At 37.9% G+C, this 23,734-nt stretch overlaps 1 protein-coding gene across 2 annotated transcripts in view; it reads right to left on the bottom strand.

Moving 5' to 3' along the window:
- The window catches only part of NBEA (neurobeachin), a 357,769-nt gene that overhangs the window by 284,064 nt on the left and 49,971 nt on the right, over nucleotides 1-23,734 (bottom strand). For both annotated transcript variants that reach the window (XM_079973311.1, XM_079973312.1), the window contains exons 11-21: nucleotides 8,537-8,645; nucleotides 7,176-7,328; nucleotides 5,764-5,932; nucleotides 4,343-4,422; nucleotides 4,156-4,218; nucleotides 3,961-4,058; nucleotides 2,863-2,955; nucleotides 2,205-2,313; nucleotides 2,029-2,110; nucleotides 776-899; nucleotides 242-434 (exon numbers count right to left, since the gene is read on the bottom strand). In XM_079973311.1, coding sequence (XP_079829437.1) covers nucleotides 242-434; nucleotides 776-899; nucleotides 2,029-2,110; nucleotides 2,205-2,313; nucleotides 2,863-2,955; nucleotides 3,961-4,058; nucleotides 4,156-4,218; nucleotides 4,343-4,422; nucleotides 5,764-5,932; nucleotides 7,176-7,328; nucleotides 8,537-8,645 — 1,273 coding nt within the window. The remainder of the gene's footprint in view (nucleotides 1-241; nucleotides 435-775; nucleotides 900-2,028; nucleotides 2,111-2,204; nucleotides 2,314-2,862; nucleotides 2,956-3,960; nucleotides 4,059-4,155; nucleotides 4,219-4,342; nucleotides 4,423-5,763; nucleotides 5,933-7,175; nucleotides 7,329-8,536; nucleotides 8,646-23,734) is intronic.

Raw genomic sequence — 23,734 nt, 5'->3', positions numbered from 1 at the left:
ATTTTGAGTTAAGATACCAAATTATGGCAAGCAGATCTATGTGATATGTTAAAGACTATAATTGTATATTGCTATTTTTAATTGCACAGATGCAACTGATGGAAGAGCTATAGTGAAAATAATCCAAGGCAGTGGTAACTGGTCATATTTCATACTATCCACAAGATGGCACTAAATTCTATCTATGACATGTTGACTACTATAACAGCAGCTAAACTGAACTTCCAAAACTGACTCTTACCTTGGAATGGGCTATGGAAAGAGTATCAACCCAGACCCTCCATCCTCCCCACTCATACTTTATTGCATGGTACAAAAGAATGCGGAAGATGTTGTACACCATCTCAGTAATTTTCTGTTCTTCAGAGTTCTTTGGGTTGATATATCCCAGAGAAAACATCCAGTCCTGCCACACCGAACACTGAAGTAAACATCTAAAATAAAACAGTTACAATATGATCACATGGCATTTGAACTTTTCCATTTGTTACAGACGTAAGGAAAGCCTGAATATTTCATTCGAAATATTCATTCAAAGCATTCCATTCTAAAATATTACAACTTGTATTTCTTTTAATTAAGTTTTGTTTGCCTCTCAGCATCACATTACACATCCATGGAAAATATGCTGAGATTTGTAATTATTCTTTCTGGATTTTTTCAGAAGGTTACATAAAGCTGAATTTACACAACTATAGCTGAACACCCCTCCACCCAGATGAAAATAACCTTGATGAGCTTCACAAACAAAAGAGAATAAAGATTACTGGCATACCTCCTATTTTCACGGCTGTTACTGAAAAGTTTTATCATATCTGATAAAAACAAACGACGAACTTCCATTAGTTCTGCACTTGGAGTTGAATTCTTTAATAAAGTTGCCACAACCTTGAGAATCACTTTAAAAGAGAAAATGAATGAATTATATTTTTGAATAATTAAGAAACAAAGTCAATGAATTAGACCCAATTGTTTTAGCTTCTATAAAACTGTGCAAATATGGTTGTTTCCTAAAATATAAAGGTAAATGGACCCCTGACCGTTAGGTCCAGTTGCGGACGACTCTGGGGTTGCGGCACTCATCTCGCTTTATTGGCCAAGGGAGCCGGTGTACAGCTTCCGGGTCATGTAGCCAGCATGACTAAGCCACTTCTGGCAAACCAGAACAGCACACGGAAATGCTGTTTACCTTCCCGCCGGAGTGGTACCTATTTATCTACTTGCACTTTGGTGTGCTTTCAAACTGCTAGGTTGGCAGTAGCAGGGACCGAGCAACGGGAACTCGCCCCGTCGCAGGGATTCTAACATCTGAACTTCTGATCGGCAAGTTCTAGACCATAGCGCCACCCGCATCCTAAAATATATAACCTTATAAATAGACTGATATATTGAAATAGACAGAAAGAGAGCATCTACCATTTTAGCTACCTGTTCCAAAATAAATTCTAACTAGCATACTATACTTAATAATAATAAATAAATAAATAATAATTTTTTTTATTTATATCCCGCCCTCCCCAGCCGAAACCGGGCTTAATTCAAAAATACTAAAAATCTGAGCTTCTTTAAAGTCATAACCAGCAGTCACTTCTGCCAAAAGCCCAATATATTATGAACACCATCCCCTTTTCAAAAGGAGGGGATGGAAAAGATGGATCACATCAGGAAACCTCTTTCCCCAAGCTTATCACAGTTTTCTTTCCTATCAACTTTCGGTTTGTAATGGTGGACGACAAGAAATTGGACGGAGTTCAAAATATAGTAACATGAAAATTAAAGGAGTAAGGAAAGAGTAGAACACAACAGAGGAGTAATCCGTACATTATTCATACACTCTGTAATCTATCTAACTTTCCATTTGGACAGAGGAAACTCTGAAACAGCATTCCTCAAGTAGTTTGACCTGTAGGCTGTCAATTGCCTATAATCAAGCATTCATCCAAAGGACTTAATGAAAATGTTCCTATATTAAGATATGATTGACTTAAAAAAAAATACAACAATGTCTCAATATCAAAATATTCTTACTTGGATTCTGAATTTTCACTGTAGAATCAGGCTCCAGGTGTGGTTTATGAACGACTTGTGTACATACTTGTTCTGTCAAAATCTACAATACAAGATTGTTACATTTCCTTCTCTGACCAGCAGTTTTACACCAAAACATTTACAAATGAATTTGATAGCACTAGAGTAATGTGTACCTCATAAAGTGTGTTGTAAGTTGTAATGGTCACAGTATTCGTATGCAACATCAATCTCTCTCCAAGAAGTGTGAACAGACTGTGAGTATGCATGATTTCAACTTTTCGCCTAGAGAAAAACATAAATATGGAATTTACCAAGAGAAAAATCGGTTGTTGATCTGTTTAATAGAGATAATAAATTATTGTATTTAAATTTTTTAAAAAATGTTGGGAAAAAAGATTTGTGCCCATCAAAATTTGTTCAAAAACGAACAAGAAGTTTTCATTTGAGATTGGTTTAAAGAAATTTCCATTGCATCTAGTGTAATATAAAATATACTTTTGTTCCAAAACTAAAACAAATTCAGAAAGTCTCAATTTTACAAACTAGTAAATTCACTGAATTTAAAATTCTCATATTTTTTGGCTTTACATAGCTTTTGACAGGATAAAATAGATTGCTATCAAAGTATTCCACATCTTCTGCACTTTGGAATAGTGAGAAAGATGAATAAAATAATAAATTAAATAAAAAGAGCTAAAAAATAAATAAATGACAAAACTATACTTTTTAAGGTTAAAAAAAAATGTCGATTTTGAATGGAAAATTTTGTATCTCAGACACTTTTGTTTAGTTGTCTGAAGAACATATTAGTAATTCTATCAGTGCACTTACTTATGACCCAGGTGTTTGAGAAAATATCCTAGCACCTTCAGTGCCTGCACCCAGATGCTCTCACTTTTTGAAGCCAATAATTTATAAATCACTCTGCAAGATAAAATCAGACAAAAGCAGTCACTCAGAAAAATAATTCCTTTTTTGGGGAGGTACAAATAAATCAAGACTATGAAGGCAATCTAAGCCCCTGCCCAGCACTGGTAGAGCTTAATGAAGTCACCAAACCCTGCTGCTTGTGTTGACCTTGGTGGCTAGAGCAAAAAGAAAATATTTATTTGCCACCCAAGATCCCAAGCTGGTACAGGAAAGAGGTATGAACCAGACTCATTGCTTGCACAGCCCTACCTTACCCCCTTGATAGCCCAACTGACAAATTTTCCACTGGCTATTGCCAACAGGGATACTGTAGCCAGCAGCTTTCATCCAGCTGCAGTGTGAATGGGTACATTGGGGCATTCCTCAATTATGGAGTTTCCTGCTGGTACTGGGTCAGCCCTGGCAAGCAGGACACCTCAGCCTTATCCAAATCAATCACAGTGGTTCAGTTTACTATGAAAACCTTTGGCATGCCATACATTTTTACAGAAGCATCTTTTATTTGCACACGTTTCTACAATAAAAGCATATCATGCACACTTCTTTCACTTGGACTATGCAGGATATTATGTATCATTTGGTGTTTGTTAAGTTTGTGGTGATTTTAGCATATTCACTTTGACAAAGCTCTGTGGAATATTCAGAGATGATTCTCTGATTGTATGTAGTTGTTTTAACTTTGTTTTAAATAAAATTTTGAAGGAAAATGTCACCCACACTTATGGATGTGTTTGTTACATGTTTTTTACTGCAGGGATATCACTGACTACTGTAATTTCTACCTGTAAAAACTGAATGAACCACCTGTACAGCGTATCAGACATAAACTTTTAAACAGAATTTTTTAATTATTATTATTTTGAATTATCATACATTGGTAAATTCTGAATTATATGTCATGCATACTAATCAATTGCTATGATGCATTAAATCTATTTGAAGACACAGAATATTACATTTCTAAGGAAAATGAGAGAATATTATTATTGTTAATTTTACCGTATCCCATTTCGTTGATCAAAGGCAGGTATCATGGATGCCGGATGTTCAGACATTAATGCCACTAGCAACTGAAGTACATCATGTATGTTTTCATCCTAAATAACACATAAGATATTAGAGAAATACTATTTCTGTGAAGTTAACACAAAATACAAGTTGAGAAATATATATTTTTAACTATTACAAGCTTACCTCGTGCATTGTTAGCAAATAATTTAATATACTTTGTAGTTCATCTTCTTTGACACCTCGATCCTACAGAAATGATTTAATTGATCTTTGTTACAATTTGACCAATTTGAGATTTCATCATCAATGAAGTTTTAACACCAGATGTTTATTGTCATTTGCTATGCCCAATAATATTTTAAAATGTTACCTTCAAAATCAGCTGTTTCAAAAATAAAAGCATGAATGCACGCAGTGATATGATTTCCTTCTGTGATGGCCGAGGACCTTCTGAAAAACATGAAAAGAGCAGCTCAAATGTAACATACACAACAATTTTAAGTGACTTCAGCAATTTTTTATGTACTGCCATTGATTTGCACTTTTTAAAACTTCATGCATTAGGACACATCACAGCCCTAAAGGGATTACAATCTACAATTTGGCCTAAAGGAGACAACAGAGAGAGGAGAGTGATGTGAGTGTGGGTAAACTGGAAAATCCACTTCAGAAATGCATACACTTAGTTTCTCTCTCTTAGTTTCTCTCTGTTGCTCTAAATGGCAGGATTGAAACCAATGGCTGGAAATTGTAGGACATCAAATTTTAGCTAAACATTAGAAGAAATGCCCTAGTGGCAAGAACTGCTCAAAAGTGGAAACAGATCACTTCGAGAGCTGGTTGTCCCTCCTTTGCCGGAAAGGTTGGCATTTACTCTGCCAGGAATGCTGTGGTTAAAAGATTCCCGAATTGACTGAGGGCTTGGAGGTTCCTTCAAACTATGATTCTATAATGCATCAGGATATAAAAGCAAATAATTAATAGGGGTGTCCCCACCAAGGCTCTGAAGCTAAGGATAAGAAGACAAAACCCAAGTGTATAAGGATTTAAGGAAAGTCACCACATAATCAAAACTATAGGATAGTGTGGAAAGATTTCTGAGGGATACAACTGGAGAGAAGAAAAACTTTCCTCCAATGGAAATAATGGAAGAGTAATTAGAGAACCAGCCAAGGACAGCAGAACAGAGACCTATGGTCATAGGGGGAGACAAGCAAGAGAGAATAATAAGCTATACTGAAGGGGATAACAGTTAAAGAAAGATAAGAACTGAGTAGAGACCACAGGAGAACTATTTAGGAATCTTCAACAAATTTAACATTGTACTGTGCATGAAATTAACATTTCAAAATAATACTACAGCATATCTAAAATTTGTGGTGTTAATATTCCTTAAACAAGGGGAATTCCTTTAAATGTTTTAACTTGCTAGCAACCAATTCACCATAATACTGTACTGGTATTTAAAATCTGCATCTTAAATCTGTTCCTGCTGTTTTAGTTTCTTCTCATAATTTAATGCGCTCTAAATTAGCTTTAGAAACCATATGTCACAAAACAATACTTCACATATTACAAATGTCCAAACTTCCCTTTATTCAAATTGTACTTGTGCTGCTAATTAAAAGCTTCCTACGCAATCAATCAAAAGGAGAACATCAGTTTAAAATAGGCTTCTTACTACGAAGTTTCAGAGTTCAACTCATAAGAAAACTATTTTTAGCAGTGTAAATGAACATATTGTCACAATTATTTACAGACCCCTACTGTTTCTAAGTTTATTATGCTTACCCAAACCTTTAGGAGTAATGCCACTGCTATCCGCAGGATTAACCACCCAGTAGTAGTATTTCAGTGTGTGCATTAACTGTAATACTGTTCCTACTCTACGTATCGTAGTGTAGATTGTAGCAGTGCCAATGAATTCAGCAGACAAGTATGTATACAGCGAGAGCTGAACCTGAAGAATATTATAAAAAGAAGACATGGAATAAATTTAATTTCTAATTTTAATTACACTGTAAATAAATCATGTATCAATTCATTTCATTTTTCTATTTATATGGCCATAAGTCATTAGGGGAATTCAGAAGTGTAATATATAAAATAATTGATTATAAAAGTTACCTTTTGCAGATTGTAGCTCAACCTAAAGTAATCATTACACAAGCATGGTAGCAATTCGCAAGATAAAACAAATACAGAATGGGAAGGGAAAGAGGTTGGTTGTTTTTGTATATATATTGTCTTCCTAGCAAGTATCACAGATCTTGCTTTCATTAAAAAAAACTAAATTGCTAATAAATCCAGCCAAAATTCTGCTAACTTAGATATAGTCATACTGACAATTAAAAAAAACCCTCAGAACCCTCATCTGTATTTATTTATTTTACATGCTACTTCTCACATTTTTAAACTTAAGAAATCTGGCTCGAACAGCAGCTCTTTCCTTCCTTATTTTGAGAATTTCTAAGTGAGAAATGTGAAAAGTCTGACACACTGCACTGCATCAGAGGTGTACTTTGGCTTGTTGTCCAATGAGAGAGCTGCACAGAGTGGAAAGGCTTGATGGGGGGGGGGTGTTTTTTGCAAGCCTGGCTGAGTATGTTTATAATCCTCCAAGCAAATGAGAGTCCTGTGTCAGGGTTCCTAATTGTGAAGAGGAATTTAAGGGTTCTCAGCCAAACACATGAAGAATCTTGCTTCAGATGTTACCTTCAATGTGGAAAAATTAGTGGTGGAGTTGACACACATGGGGATACGAGGGGTAGGGTTGTCATGTGCAGCCCTGCCCCTTTCTAAACAAGCTCAGACAATAAAAGGATTTTAGTCTTCAGGGTACCTTGGGCAATGAATTTATAGATTTTCACTTTTCTAGACTATTCAGAAGTAGTCTTGAAATTTTGAAATTTCTATATGAGAAAAAAACAAGCCCAAGTCACTAATATGCTACTGATTTTATACTACATATAATAGAATAATCGCTCTCATATAGGGAGTGTGTGTTTGTTAATAAATTTATATTTCACATTTTGATAAAATTATCAGGGTGGATTACACTTTTTAACATACGTTTTGTTGTTGTTTTGCTACTTAGATTGAGCCACAGTGGAAGCCCATTTGATTATTTTAACACTGGTGATGCTTATACTGATGAATCAACAGTGTAAATAAGGACTTTATACAACACACTATTCACTGACCTTTGCAGGAGTATGTATCCAAATAGCAGGGTTGAAAAGGATATGATCACATAATTGCTTTAATAAAGGTGCTCCATGTGAGAGGCCATCCAAATATTTTGCAAAAGATAAAAACTGTTCCAGTACAGCTCTTGTTATATGAACTCTGGATGACTGAAGAAATTACAATAATTAAATAATGTAATTAATATAATTCATAGCTGTCAACGTTGCCCTTTTTTTAAGGGAAATTCCCTTATTCCGAATAGGATTCCTCGCAAGAAAAGGGAAAAGTTGATATAATTCAGGTTTTCAGTTCATATTCACTTCTATATCTGTGCTGAAAGATATCGAGGGCTTCATATGTTATCTACACTGAAACACATCAGCTAGACAAATATATGCAAACTACTGAAATTAAAACCAGTAACTCATCATTCAACAATATTTAAGCACAAAACATATCAAAATAAAACCAACCAATTACCAACTAAACCACTCAGAATGCTGGCACCAAGTAGCCCCCAAAGTATTTATCTGAATATGCAGTGCCTCTAGACCAGCAATTCATAAGAAATGGATGAAATAGCAAACCCTGGCACCTGAGGACAGATGAGAGGCCATTGGATGATGCCTTCCTTCTCCGCTCATAGACCTCCTCTCAAAGGTGGAGAAGGAGGTCTGCCGCTAAGGGTTTCCTCAATGCAGAAATGTAAAATTTCACCACTATCAATGCTCCACTGTCACTGCCCCAGAGGCAGCTGATGTAAAACAGATATGTAGGAATGGATCAGGGGAGGTCTTGTATCGGCAGTTCCCTTGCTCCCCTGAAACATCCTCAGAAGAGGCAAAAATGTATGCCAGCCCTAGAGCTGCCCTTATTTTGAGACCAATGGGACAGAATTTTTTAAAAGAAGCATGTACCTAGCAACAACAGAAACAAAAAGTCTGGTAGCTCTTGGCACAACCAGCACATCATTTCAGGTTTACTAAAGAGAGTAAAATAAAGAGAGTCTTCCCTAAAAGCAGATTTTTAAAAATGAGAATTATCTGAGTTCGTGCAACTGAGGATGTGTTTACACTGAGATTTTAAACAAAACCATGTTAGTTCATTACAGATGAATTTAAGGGTTTTTTATAGCAGCAATATTCTCACAAGACACAAAATACCATCAGCATAAAGAGACCATATGTATCAAGGCGCCAACTTGGAGTTCAAGTCTTCAGTAAGCTGATGGCCAAGTGACTAAATGTGCTCAATATATACCAGCCCAATATGAAATCTTTTGCATACAACAATTATGGTGGAGTTTGTGGCACATTTATTTAATTTCAATCTGTTCTGGGTAAAATATTGTTAAAATAATATTAATACAACTTACCTTTTCAAGGAGATAGCCAATAACTAGGAATCCTTTTCCACCCAGCATTTGTTCTTGCATGGCAACTGAACTCTTAAGAAGTTCCACCAAGAAAGCCAAGAGGGTAGCACTGCATATAAAGTACAGGCACAAATTAGACTGGAAGTGTTCCAGATTTAGTTTTTAGTGCTGTTAAGTCCTATAAGCAGAAAAAACCACTTGCAAATTACCGTACCGTACATTCTTCTGAATATTTTTAAATACTGACACATCTTGCTCAAAACACAGTGCTCATCTGGGTCAATCCCTTATTTGTCAAGGACCGTCTGAGGTTTACATGATTAACAAATTATGGATAATCAGAAGGAAGCCTTGATAGGACTTGAGTTGACAGGACTCTGCCCGAGTGCATCATCTTGCAGGACATCCAAACAAACAAAATGTGATTGTCTAAATGCTTTTCTTTTGGCTTTGGAAGAGTCCTACTTATGAGTGTAAGACAACACTGTGTAATATCACGAGTAGTACTGACACATTCTAATGATAATCAAGGCTTGACAACTCAAATGATGTCAAATAAAAATCAGTACCATCCTTATAGGTAGGAAGGGAGAAACTGAAGGCCTGTCATAAAGATGAAGGAAAATCTGTCAGCTTCCAAGTACTTTCTGGCTAAGTTTACATGTAATGACCATGGTTTGCATTCTCCTCCCCCATCTGCTCCAATTTCTGGTTGAGGTAGACCATAGTTTACGGTCATATCCAAATTTGCCAAAGCTCAAATGGAAACCACACTTTGAAGTGAGATTTCAATTCTGGTTTGAAGGCAAAATACAATTTGGACAAATCACGTTCTAGATAGTTCAAATGTAATGACAAAGTCAACTGTCATTTAAAAATAAATGTGACATTTCATTGTTTTAATTAATGTGGTAAGCTACACTGAGGCGGTTTTTTAACAGAAAGACCAGATATAAATATTTGAATAAAATTAAGGCTCCCTTTAAATGAGCATGTATTTGGCAAATTTCTTAATAAATGAATAAATACTAATATGAAAAAATGATCAGTTTGCTACAGGAAACAACAGGTATATCCAATGTTAGTCATACTCAGAAAACACTTGTCTACTGATTCAAATAGGTCTACTGCAAGTTTGATTTAGTTTGATATTACCCAATAATACTTCTTTAATTATCTAAATCGAGCATGCTATGTGAGCTGGATAGCTCAGTTGGTTACAGCAAGGGGCTAATAAAACCAAGGTTGCAGGTTTGATCCCTGTAAGGGACAGCTGAATATTCCTGCATTGTGGGGGGTTGGACTAGATGATCCTAAGGGTCCCTTCCAACTCTATAATTCTATGTTTAAGATACTTTCCTCTATTCTCAAAACCAAATAGAGTAGTTGCAACAGCAGACAATTAAAACACAACCCAATTATACTGACCTACACCTCATTTATAATGATACAAAAGCTACTGACAGAAGTAATGCCACATAGTTGTTACACAAGAGTCACACCAGCATAAATATACTCAGTGATTCAAAGGCTAACTAGGTAAAGCAAAAAAATCAAGCATGAGTCAACAGTGCACCAGATCTCATCTCATTCATGTGTTTGCTAAAACAACAATGAGATACAAACTCTTTACTGACCAATGCAAATCCCAATCACCATACAGCAAACAAATAAATAAAATTGATGGAAAGTTTCAATTCCTATTTTCCCATTCTTTGTGCCATGCTAGTACATTTGGACTAAAGACAGGGTTACTTTTATGAATATTCTGAAGAAATGCCGTGTTTTAAAGGTTAACCATGTTATTATAACAAATTATCTTTCCCTTGCACAGGCAGAAGCAGACTTTTGTCACAGAGCGGTGTGTATGGAATTTCTGTCAACTCTCCATCAACAGCCCACTGCACCACATGCTCCACTATTGCAAATGGGCTCCACTGACCATAAACATCAGCTTTTGAGAGAGCACTGTGGGCTACAAAGCCCTGCTCCATGAGTAAAAATGGAAACGTTTGAGGAAATTAAACAAATCCAATGGTTTCTGGTTGAAAAATGAATGGCAGTGTGTGTAGAGTGAGCAGGGGGAGTGGCAGTTTAAAACAACACCTGAGTGCAGAGAGAAGGGAGTTGGGAAAGAGGATATACATTAGCACCTGCACTGTCCCATTCTCTGCTATTTCACATTGCTAAAACTGGTTTTCTTTTTCTTTCTTTTTTAAATCAACCCCTCACTGTCCCACAGCCCTGCTTTGCTCAAACCTCTGCCATTTTAAAAACCACCATTTTCAGTCCAATGTCAATCCACCCCCACTTTACTCAAACTGAGGGGCACTGAAAGGAAAAAAAAATACATTCTTTCTTCCATTCTTCAGCTGCTTCATGTGAGAGAGATAAAGCATGTGGAGCTCTCAGATGTTCCATTGTACCTTGCCCCAATGTATTTCATTCTTGGTACCATGTGTTTTCTTCAACATGAAGTCCCAGATTCAACAGTAATTTAGAAGAAATACTTTATTAACAAATAAATGCCCATATATGTACCATATCCATAAACTGAACTGAACTTTCTCTAACTGAAGAAGTTAATTGACAGCCTTCCTCATAAGATTCTTCTAACATATATCAGCATGGGGTTGTGCTGCAGAACAGGAGAAAAGGGGGGAGCATGGAAATGCGGGGGGGGGGTGATCCGTGTGCAAAGAAGAATTGAGAAAACTATGGAAGAGAGTGGAAGGGGGAAAGGAAGTGAGGGTGAAAAGGGTGATTTGTCATTATGATTCATGGGAGTAGGGAGATGAAGGTCACCATGGACAAGGAGTAAAAGTGAAAATAGGAGTGCAAAGTGGCGCTGCAGATTAGAAGAGAAAAGAGGCTTCAGAAATGGGGTGGGGTGAAAAACAGGCTTAGTAGTTTATGTGGTGGGAAGAGTAAGCTCCAAGGGCTTAATATGAGGAAATGGCAGAAGGCCTGGTGAGCGGGGCAAGGAGAGGGGGAGCCCCTAATATTTTACTCAATTGTTATACTTTTATACCACTTATCCAGCCGTGGTCTCCAGGCAGTTTACAACACATTTAATTGTGCAAACTAATAATACATTCCCAACTATGTCAATCCTTTATATCATAATCATATTTGTTGCTATGACATTCTCAAAATCACCTTAATCAATACATCTCTGCTACACATAAAACTGCATCAACCTATTTCATTATCTACACAAGATTTAAAAACAAGACACGAATTGGCTATGTAAATTTTTGTCAAGTCATAAGAGCATTAATTTGTGTACTGCATTCTCTACCATAAATGTGGAATCCCAAACTGTGTACAGAAACATAATCCATAAGAACAAGTATTAGTAGCTAATAAGACTGCAATGCTAATTGATCAATCTGATTGACTGAATTCTGTACTCAATTAATCGGGAATTACACTTTTATCAACGCATGAGTCAGTGTTAAATACATATGCACATGTAGGCACATTTGTGGCACCTGACTTTTTGCAATGTGAAAAGCCTGAAACAGCCACCAGAAGCAAAGTGGTCAGAGGTGTTTCATACCAGTATCACTTCTAGACACAGCAGAAGTGTCTAACTAGCAATCTCATCAGCAGACTTATTTACAGTCAGGTCACTGGCACCATATGCCAGCTCAGTCTGCATTGCCGATAGCTAAAGGAGATGTGCCAGGCAGCAAAAGCAGGATGGGCACCCAGCATTGAACGAACTCTTTGCAGATGCTGGTGAAGAAGGGAACCCTCAGTTTCATGGAATAGAAGGAGAGAAACACGACAAGGGCATGCAACTCTTTGAACATGGTGCCTTGAGGATGCACAGAGAAGGAATAATCTCGGATGTATCTGGCTTTCTATTGTTGGGACGCTAAATCAAATGTAACTCTGTTATGAGCCAGTTTATATGTTCTTTAAAAGCTACAACGGTCAACAATAAAACCTCTATGTACAGGTGCAGCACCTCTTAATAACATTCACATATACAAGTTCATGAAAACTTGTAAATCAAACTAATGGACTAACTCAACAGAATCAATTCAAATTTCCTTAATCAATAAGCAGTCCTGTAAAACAAACATTTAAGGCTGAGAAACACAAATTAAAGTGAAGGCAGAGAATTGTCTTGATGGATCTGAATAAGGTGCATTCTAGTCCTGTCCATTCTGGTACAGAGCATACCCTATTCATCTCCTACATAGGGTACTCCAAATATACTGTTTCAGAACATTAATTCAATTTTTTTTTGTCAGAACTAATAGTAGCTGATTGAAGAATCTACCATCAATGACTCATCTTTTAAAAAAACAAGTCAGAGTGAATTTCATAAGTTATTTATGCACTGCACAAAATATCAAAAGCTGTGTTATAAAACAGAGGAAATATTTATGTACATATGTATTAATAATTTTATAGCTTTACATCACATAAAGATTTTCTCCTACACCGTCAACATCGGAAACAACTTTGCTGGAGATTGGGAGACGGCATATGCAGTCTACCTCCATATTCTATCGAAATGTCATAATATTCAAATATTGAGATACAGCAAACAAATAACAGGTTACCGTATTTTTCGTCCCATAGGACGCACCTAGTTCCCCCCCCCCAAACCAGGTCGGGGAACAGCGGGATGGTGGCGCTGCGCCTCCCCGCTCTCCCCCAAGCTTGTGGGACTGGCCAATGTCTGCCCGAAGCGCGGGGCGCTTTGATTCAGCGCGCCCTGCGCTCCGTGCAGCAGACTGCTATCCGCAGCCTAGGGATGTCTGCCCAGTGGGAGGGGTGCCCTGCGCGCAGGGTGGCAGGCTGCTATCCACAGCCTAGGGAGCCCTGCGGGAACTCCCGCAGGGCTCCCCAGGCTTGCTGATAGCTTCCTGAAGCCTGGAGAGCGAGAGGGGTCAGTGCGCACCGACCCCTCTCGCTCTCCAAGCTTCAGCGAAAGCCTGTATTCGCCCCATAGGACGCACACAGATTTCCCCTTCATTTTTGGAGGGGGAAAAGTGTGTTCTATAGGGCGAAAAATACCGTATGTGTTATCAATGGATCCAGTAAATATACTTTTATATTACTTGAAGGGAGGTGATGAAAATGTGGACGTTGAAGTGGTTTCTATTCTTTTGATCCCAGCAAAAATGTCAAAAGCCAAGTATTGGGGAGAAATGGTTCTTCTTCCTTACTGATTTTTTTTAGAGTTTGGAATACTACTGTTATAAATAAAATTATACCCACACTGGAGAAAATATAATGTTTGAGAATGTTTGTAAAGAATTGGCATATATATCTATATCTATCTATCTATCTATCTACCATCTATCTATCTATCTATCTATCTATCTATCTATCTAGGGAATGACATGTTCACTTTTTTCTCTGGTTTAAAGCTAAAAATTGCTTCTCTTCTCTTTTATTTATTTTTCTTTTAGTAATTGTTATCAAATTAATTTTGTTTCTTCGTATTTCTCTCCTTATATTTGTACAGTTTATATTAAAATGTCATTTTTAAAAAACCTGGAAAACCTTAACATCTTGATATACCAAAATAAAAGTGAAGTGCCCTTCAGACCTAATCGATTTATCTGAAATATGTCAAAATGAAGCATATAGTATTATTTTTCCATCTCCAAGGACCCCTAATAAAATAATATCAATTCATATTCAACTTTAGTTCAGGTTCATTACCATTTAGCACTGAACAGAGTAAAGATCTGTTTATAAAAAATAATAGATGAAAACTGGGGGAAAGGGGAGGAGTTCTACAAAGAAATGAAAAGCAAAAGCAAGTAACATAACACCTGAAACCATCTAAGGATGATAATCCAACAATGAGGCCACAACTCTTCAGAAACACCAGTGGAAGCACAGCCCTGACCTTGCCTCCACTTTAACCCTACCAAAAAGCAGAAGCAGGACTGGGAGGCTGCTCTCATGCCTCCATTCTGTTGGGTAAACTGCTCCTATAATCTGCCTTATAATCATTGGTTCCATTCAGACAACTGCCTTTTTTTTGTGGAAAAGTTTTTGAGGTGTGTTTTTTTAAGCAAAGCATTTATTATGAATCCTAATTGCCTATTACAGCTTTTTACAAAAAACAACAACACCCCAAAGGCTTCATCATAAATCCTAAGTGGCTATTAATAATTGTCCAATATGTCTTCAAGTTACATGGCCTCCGCCCCCCCTGAAAACAGGTGTCTTTATGTTTATTTACACTATATTTATTTATTTGTTGCACTGATAGCCTACCTTCTCCTCTAAAGAGCTCAAGGTGGTGTATATGGCTCTTCCCTTCCTCAAGTAATCCCTACAGCAACCCTGTGAGGTAGGTTAGGCTGAGTGGAAGTGAATGGCGCACTTGTCCATCTAGCTCAATAATGACTACTCTAGGCTGCCAACAGCTTTCCGGGATTTCAGAAATAAGTGTTTCCAAGCCCTGCCTGGAAATACTGGGGTTGGACCCAAGCTCCTTCACATAGCAGGTGCTTTACAACTGAGGTTGGCCCTCTGTCTAGGACTTATTCCTGGATATATGTACTTTATAATGCTTGAAGAAAATGGTTTCTCCTGAGTGACACTAATGCTATCCTAGTACTTACTAGCAAGTGAAACTTTCTGCAAAACCCTAGTAAAGTAGGATCTGACTATTGTTCTAGAAGAGCCATACATCAAAATGCTGGTCCTGCACTATATAAAATCCTACTAATTTTCTTACAAGTATTTATATCCCACTCTTCAATCCTAAAATGGCTCCCAGCACAACTTAATACCATGTCAAGCAAAATAGCTTTCATGATTGCAATACCTAATTTATTCCATGAATAGCTTTTGAAATATTGAACAGAGGAACATTTGTTAAGAAAGTCATCTTCCAAGATGAACGTTTTTTTCCAAACAGAATTTAACTTACCAGAAACTAAACTGCATCGGACTGCTGCAGGGTTCACATTAAACTTGCAAAATTCTGTGCATTGCCATACAAAATTTCTCTCCATTGTTTCCTATTTCCAACTCCCCTAGATACAAAGGCAAATATAAAGGAAACTTCAGCCCAATCCTATATCTCCTCTATACCATGTCCTATCTAGAACACAATAGTATATCTGTATATGAGCAAAACAATGGTCGATATACAAATTTATCAATAATTGTGATAGGCAACCATCTCCACAGCCCACCCCACAGTTTGTCAAGTAATTAGTTGGATTGTCCAAGTACTTGCACAATTTGAAGAAAAATTGAAATTCTCCCTTTCAGTCCCCTACAAAGCAAACTTGACCTTCTGCCGTGGCAAAGACAGGCAACAGGAAGAACTACTGATAACTAGGGAATGGGAAGAAATTCCATTCAGTTCACATTTCAAGGAGAACCTACCTAATTTGCACTTTCCAAAACAGTAAGTACAGGAACCAAAACACAGCCATCCTTCAAAATTCGCCTGCGTCTCAATTCTGTGATACAGTTCTTCAGTCAAGTAATGTGTACAAAAAGGTATTTGCAAAGGTGAAGAGTGCATAAAAATAGATATATTAAGTGAAAATATTAGGATAAATTTGTTTGGAAAAATTGGAGTATTTGCAAAATTGCACAGAAAAATGTGTATATTAGGAGAGATTTGCACTGTAAAGCTGGTTATTTTTCATGAGGGTTTTTCTTCTTTTTAAAATCGCAAACTGATGTGGGAATGAGAAGAACTGAACTTAAGCTTGGAAAAATGAGAAACTGAGATAAACCAAAATGGATAGATTCACCCATCCCTACTGACAACAGGAGAGGTCTTGGAGGACTCACTTAAACATTGATGCTCCTGAGTTTGTCTAGGACTATCTATGCCTGAAAGGAGGAGACCTCTATCACTTGTTAGTCTCTGCCGTAAGTTCTTATGTTCTCTGTAAAGGTAATTTTGCTTGGAAAGCAAGGGACTAGCAAAGAAGGCTCTCTTGTCAACAGTGACATAGTGTGGCAGTGTTTCAAGTATCATATTTACCTTGTACTTAGTTAAGTCACTGGGCAAGTCCCTAGTCTCCATCAGTTCAACATTCTCCTTTCAATGTTGCCCAGCAAATGCCTCCTGAAAGTTTACAAGCAGTGCATGCTGACAAGAGTGATCAAGTGCTGCTTCTTCCCAGCAGCTGTTATTCAGATGTATACTGTCTCTATAATTGCTGGTAGGGGAGTAGAGATGAAATGGAGAACGTAGGAGGAGCTTTGAGTGGGTAGGGATGTTGCAAGAATGACAGAAGAGGGGCTGGAATGGAATACTCAATTTTAGAGGCACATTCCATCAATGATTTTATCTAGGCAACTAACACACAACTGCTGATTCCAAAATGGACTGCCATTGCAAGATTGGAGTTTTACTAAAATCACTATCAGTCTGCTAAGTCAGTATGAAATATAGGACAGAATGTCTACAAGCATATCGATTTGCAAAATCCTCCATATTTTCAAAGAGGTATGTGTTTCAAAGAGGTATGTTCACACCCACTTACTGGATCATCACCTTCTCATGGTGAGTGGGCCCTTGTGAGCGAAGCCATAAATGTAGTATAAACACTGACAACTGGGAAACACTGGCCTGCGAGCGCTCCAGTTGGATAACTGCCTTTACCAAAGGTGTCACGGACTTTGAAGACACTAGAACTCAGGGTGCAAGGGAGAAATGTGCTAAGAGGAAGGCACGCTTGGCAAATCCACACCGTGATCAACTCCCACACAGAAACCAATGTCCCCACTGTGGAAGGACGTGTGGATCCAGAATTGGTCTCCACAGTCACTTATGGACTCATTGTTAAAACCGTGTTTATGGAAGACAATCTTACTCGGCTACGAGTGATTGCCAAAAAAGAGAAGAAGAAGAGTATGTTCACATTTTTCCTTGGGCGAGAAAGCCTCTCCTCTTCCCAGAGGGGAGGCGTTGTGAGTGGGAACCATTCCCGCGTTGGCAGGGGGGCATGTTCGGCCCCCTGCATCATCTCCCCGGCTGCCACCCCGCCCTGCAGCGGGCCAGCCAATAGGTTTGGCCTGGGGGCAGGGTTTAGCCACATTCAAGCAACCACGGCAGCCTCCACGCCTCATTCTGCTTCCTGGAAGAGTCCTTGACTCACAACAAATGTTGTTACAAATTATACTGTTTAGTTGTCAACAAAAAGTATATTTAACCTTCTTTGGCAGGAATAGTTATTGGGGAAAATAACAATTTGGACACAGTTCAAGATGAATTCTTACAGCACTCACCAATGTTATATTGTTTTTTAAAAAAGCAGCATAAAGTGGTCCTTACTAATTTGTTAGCTCATTGCAAAAACAAAAATTCAGAACTAGGAACAGTTCTGCCCAGGGCTTAACAATGATCTTTTGGTACCTACGGCAGAATTTCCAAATGTCACAGTAACCATAACAACTAACTAACTACTTACACTTTAATGAAGTCCTAAATCTACTGCCATGTTCTACCTATGGAGCTGTCCCTGATTGTAATAGACTCCTAGTTAATTAGGACAACAAAATAATAATAGTTTAGGGAGACAACCTTTGACTTTACATTTCTGTTACATAAATCCAACTCTATAGTAAGAAAATGATTTTGAAATCTGATCGCAATGTAAACATCATACTGGAAAATACGCAAAATAGTATGAATAAAATATCTAGTTGAAGAAATTCTTGATTTTAATCAGCAGTTCTTCTGATGCACTTTAAGACCAATAGACTGATAGTTATGATTCTAGTATACAGCAATGATTCCGTTACAAAACATTAGTGATAAACATTGAGTTCCAGTGCAGCACAAACTGGCATCTATCTGCTTTTGCAATGTGGTGCTCCTTGCAACTTGACCATCATAATAATACATTGAGGGCATCTTTTGTTCATATTATTTCCCTACAAATTTGGGGTGATATACAACATTACTCATAGTCAGTATAAACCCATTGAAATCAGCATGACTGATTTCAGCATGACTAACAATGCAATGCAGTCAGAAGTGAACCTTATTTAATATGATGGCCTTACTCTGAAGTAAATGGGATTAGGATTATAACCTTAGCTGGAACTCTTTTTTGGCATTAAGTGGTATATAAATTAGTAAATCATCGCCCCTCCAACACTCAGAGAAGTAAAATAACAATTATTCAAGACCTGAAAAACTACAGCAACATTCCAAATAAATTAATACTATGTTGGTATTTGGTATATTTGATATCTCTGACTCATACATAAATAGCAAATGTCAAAACACTGTATGTCGCCTAGTAAAGATTCCAACACTGGTCATCTATTATTAATCAAAAGTGGATCATTTGGAAAAGAAATTTAATGACCCCCACCATTCCTCTCAGAATTTGAATTTTAAAATGTTCCAAGTCCCACCCCACCCCTTAGCTGCCTTCTCTGAACTGATACATATTTGAAGGCTAGGTTATTTTAGTTATGATTGTTTACCTGTACTTGGAAAACAACCTATTCATCAGCTAATTTGCTAATCCTCTCTTATAAACAGCAAATGCTGCTTAACCTAGCTCTGAGATTAATCAAACAATTAGAAACCCCTAGGCCAGTGGCCTAGTGGATCTCCTTGAACAAATAATTCTAAAGACTAAAAGCAGCAAATGAGAGGCCCCTATCATTTGCGGCTGCCAGCGAAGCGGCAGGTGATCTCTAAATGATCAATGAGAGTACACAGGCTTATGTGATAGGAAGTGGCCAGTATATCAACAGTTTCAAACACCAGTTCATAACTTTCATGGCTTCTTTAGTCTGAGATGGAAAAGAGAGAAACAGTTGGGTAATATCAGCATACTGATCACATCAGACTCCAAATGTCCAGATAATCTACTTGAGAAGTTTCATGCAGATATTTTAAAAATATCTATCTCCCAATGAAACCCTGTGTCATGCCATAAAGCCAGAGATCTTGGTGTCAAGCAGCAGTTTTTGGAACCTATATTTGAAGTATGTTTAGGCCACCATAACAGTGCCCCCAAAATCCCAGACACACAGTGGAGAATGATACTACTAGTGATTGAATCAAAAACCACTGATAGATTCAGAAGAATCAATAGGTAAAAGTAAAAAGGTAAAGGACCCCTGGATGGTTAAGTCCAGTCAAAGTTGACTATGGGGTTGCGGCACTCATCTCGCTTCAGGTCGAGGGAGCTGGCATTTGTCCACAGGCAGCTTTCCGGGTTATGCGGCCAGCATGACTAAACCACTTCTGGCGCAACGGAACACTGTGACAGAAACCAAATGCACGGAAACGCCATTTACCTTCCTGCCACAGTGGTACCTATTTAGCTACTTGCATTCGTGTACTTTCCAACTGCTAAGTTGGCAGGAGCTGGGACAGAGCAACGGAAGCTCACCCTGTCGTGGGGACTCGAACCACTGACCTTCTGATCGGCAAGCCCAAGAGGCACGGTGGTTTAGACCACAGTGCCACCTGCATCCCTTAGAACCAATAGGAAAATAGTGCCATTCAAAGCGTAAATATTTCAAATCTAGCATATTTAAAACCCGGCCACCAAACAGACTGAAATGAACCTAGAAAATCAGTATTAACCTAAAACCTTGAGATACTACCTTTATCAAAATCTAATGTTTTTCTATTCACTCCAAATTATTGAGCAATTGGTCTATGAATAGCTTCAAAAATAATATGGAATTTTCACATGACATCAAACCAACCATATATTTTAAAAATAGAATTTCTAGATCATGGGAACACCGCAGATATAATATATCACTATATCAGCAAAGAATTTGACAAATGTTCCTATGTCCCTTGCTGACAAGCTGGTAAACACAAGCGAGATACTACTACTGCTAGGTGAACAGTCAACTAATTGAAAAGCTGTACACAACAATTGTGTATTAATAGTTCAGCATCATCCTAGATGGAAATATCAAGTGGAGTGCCACAAGAATCTGCCTTAGGCCCTGTGCTGTTCAACATCTTTATAAATTATTTCTACAAAGAAACCAATGGGATCCTTATCAAATCTGCAAATGATACAAAGCTACAAATGATACAAACACCATAAAAGAAAGAATCAAGAGGGTATGGACATGTAAGGTGGACACATAAGGTGAAATTCAACAAAGAAAAATGTAAAGTCCTGCATTTAGATATCAAGAATCAAAGGCACAAATGTATGATGGGGAGGTAAAGGTAAAATGTAATGGCGTAGATCAAAACAAAATAAAAAAATTCCTTCCAGTAGCACCTTAAAGACCAACTAAGTTAGTTCTTGGTATGAGCTTTCGTGTGCATGCACACTTCTTCAGATACACTGAAACAGAAGTCACCAGACCCTTCTATATAGTGAGAAGGTGGGGAGGGGTATTACTCAGAAGGGTGGTGGGATTGGGTGATTGGCAGATAGCTGTGATGAGCCTGTTGACGACTCTTAACGACTGCAATAGGTCTTACAGGAAAAAGCAAGGGGTGAGAAGGTGAAAAATGGCTTTGTCATGTATAATGAGATAAGAATCCAATGTCTTTGTTCAGACCAGGTCTCTCCATGGTTTTAAGTTTGGTGATAAGTTACAATTCAGCAGCTTCTCTTTCCAGTCTATTTCTGAAATTCCTTTGTAATAGAACAGCTACTTTGAGATCTTGTATAGAATGTCCTGGGAGACTGAAGTGTTCTCCTACTGGTTTCTCTGTCTTGTGGTTCCTGATGTCGGATTTATGTCCGTTTATTAGTGTATCTGAAGAAGTGTGCATGCACATGAAAGCTCATACCAAGAACTAACTTAGTTGGTCTTTAAGGTGCTACTGGAAGGAATTTTTTTATTTTGTTTTGACTATGGCAGACCAACACGGCTACCTATCTGTAACTGGGCGTAGATCAAGTTTGGCATCAGTGAATGTGGAAGTATCTAGGTGTCCTAGTTAATCATAATTGTCACAAGTCAGTAATATGAAGCAGGTGCTTAAAAATGAATGCAAACTAAGGCTGCATTGACAGGAGCACAGTGTCCTAATCACAATTAAAAACACCTCAGTGATTTGGAATCTAAGTAAAGTAATCATGCTAAGAAAGGCTGTGAAAATAAAAATGAGCTTTGGACTGTTTCTAACCACCAAGTGCCGCTTTCTCTAAACAGAAGCCAGACGTAAGAGATGGGCTCCTCAAGACATGGCCAGAGCACTTAGTCCAATTTCACCCATTTTTCTAAATTACACCAACAGTGAGAGGTCTAGAAACCAATGGTTTAAGGAGTTAGGTATGTTTCACCAGGACAGCAGAATATTAAAGGTACAGAAGTCTTCAAATATCTGAAGAGCTGTCACACAAAAGATGGAACAGAGTTCTCTTGTTCCAGAACCTATGGATGGAAATTACAGGGAAGAAGATTTCAACTGTGTTAACAGATCTGCCGAAGTTATCAAGAAATGCCTCAAATGGGAAAAAGTGAGCACAATCAAAAATTCAGAGAACCATAAAGAGATTGAAAAAAATAGGGGATGCAGGATCATGAGATAGCACACCATGAGATAGTCAGGGTCCACTGAACTAATTTTTTTGCAGTTGCTAAAGATCTTGTCCATATGAAAGTCTGAATGTTTTCATACTTACTAATGAGTACACCCCACTGAACATGGTAGAACTTTTGAATAAATGTTCACAGGATTGTACTATTTATAATATAAATACTCTAGTCTATTAGTTTCCTTAGCAGTTCTGCACCATTCTGTCTTATTCATATATTTTCAATAATTTTGGAAGGAAAAATTCACATCTCTAACTTCTTTTACTATTTCAAAGGATAATCTATTTCTTCAGTTCTATGGCTATAGCACACAATCTCCTAAAAGCACTTTTGTTAGGGAGAAAATATTGTAGCATTTCAAAAGCACTCCTAATTAAAGGAATGTATTTGGTGTAGAAATCTCTCAAACAGGTATCCATATCATCCATTTACCCCCATCCCTTCTGGAGAGCGTAATTTGCCCCAGGGTGCTATAAAATCATCCCAACACAGGAAAGCATGTGACAACAACTGTTCCTTTTAAGAACTTTTATTTCTGTGAATATATGCCTTTGTACTGTACTGCTTGGGTGGTTCCACCCACCTTTGGCTATAACCTGCACTTGGTTGCCTAATAAATTTGATTGATGTGTCCCAGCTTCTCTCTCAACCCTGGAGCTTTGAGCACCCAATAACTGCAGAGGCAAAGTATGTTTCTTCCTTCCTGCTCCAGCTCAGAACTGGATGTATGTCAGTTTGTATCCACAGTACAAACACCCAAAGAAATACAGAGTTAAAGCCCTCAGTGCACTTCCTCTACCTCCCAGCTGGAGACAGGGCTTGTTTTTGTGCTGCTCAGAATATCATCCTACCCAGTTCTCACACAATGAGATTGCACTATGTTTCAGACATGCATCATAATGGACATGGCTTTAGATGACCAGCCCAAATGTGTAAACTCCTGGTAAATCTCACTAAATCAATGGGACAGAATTAAGTTGATATTTAACTTAGGCTGACTCACACCCAAAACAGGTACAAAATCTTCTCTTCAGTAGATTTACAGTCAAAAACGTTGGTGCCCTGAGTGCAGGTAACACAAGGTTAAGTTGATCTCAAAAGATCCATACATTTTGTGAATACTTTCAAATGCCTGATTGTTGTAAAGCAAACTTTTTAAAGCCAATAACCCTGAAGAAAGGAAAACAGACTCAATTGCTCCATATATTTAGTTTTTTCGCCTAAAGATTCAGGTTTCTATGCTTTTTGCTTCACACCTTGGTAGTGCTTTTACTCAACTCACTGAAGCAGTAGCAGCAGACTGAATAAGATACCTTCTCTTTTCACACTGTCCTCTTCAGCCTTGAGGGAAGAGAGATACCAACTTTGAAGGTGGCTAACACACCCATTCTGTGAAAGTATCAGCATTAGGTACTTGGTAACTGAATGGAGAGACTCAAGAGATTTGCCAGTGTTGGTTCTCTCTCTCCAAGGTCAATAAATATGAAGAGATGAAAGGAACAGTTGTAATGATCTGTCAGGCATGGATGTGGGTGGCTTAGCAGCCACCTTCCTTCAAGCCGATCCATGTTCAACTAATGGGAGGCAAGACAGAATCAACTAGAATCTCTTCTTCCCAATAAATCAAAGCTATAATGAAATGGAAGAAAGAGCTGGAGGCTTCAGACTTTAAACCAGATCTCCGCCCTTTCA

The sequence above is a fragment of the Podarcis cretensis genome (assembly GCF_951804945.1).
Source record: "Podarcis cretensis genome assembly, chromosome: 4".
Taxonomy (NCBI): Eukaryota; Metazoa; Chordata; class Lepidosauria; order Squamata; family Lacertidae; genus Podarcis; species Podarcis cretensis.
Note: the sequence above shows the minus strand (reverse complement) of the source record. Positions and strands in the feature narration are given on the sequence as shown.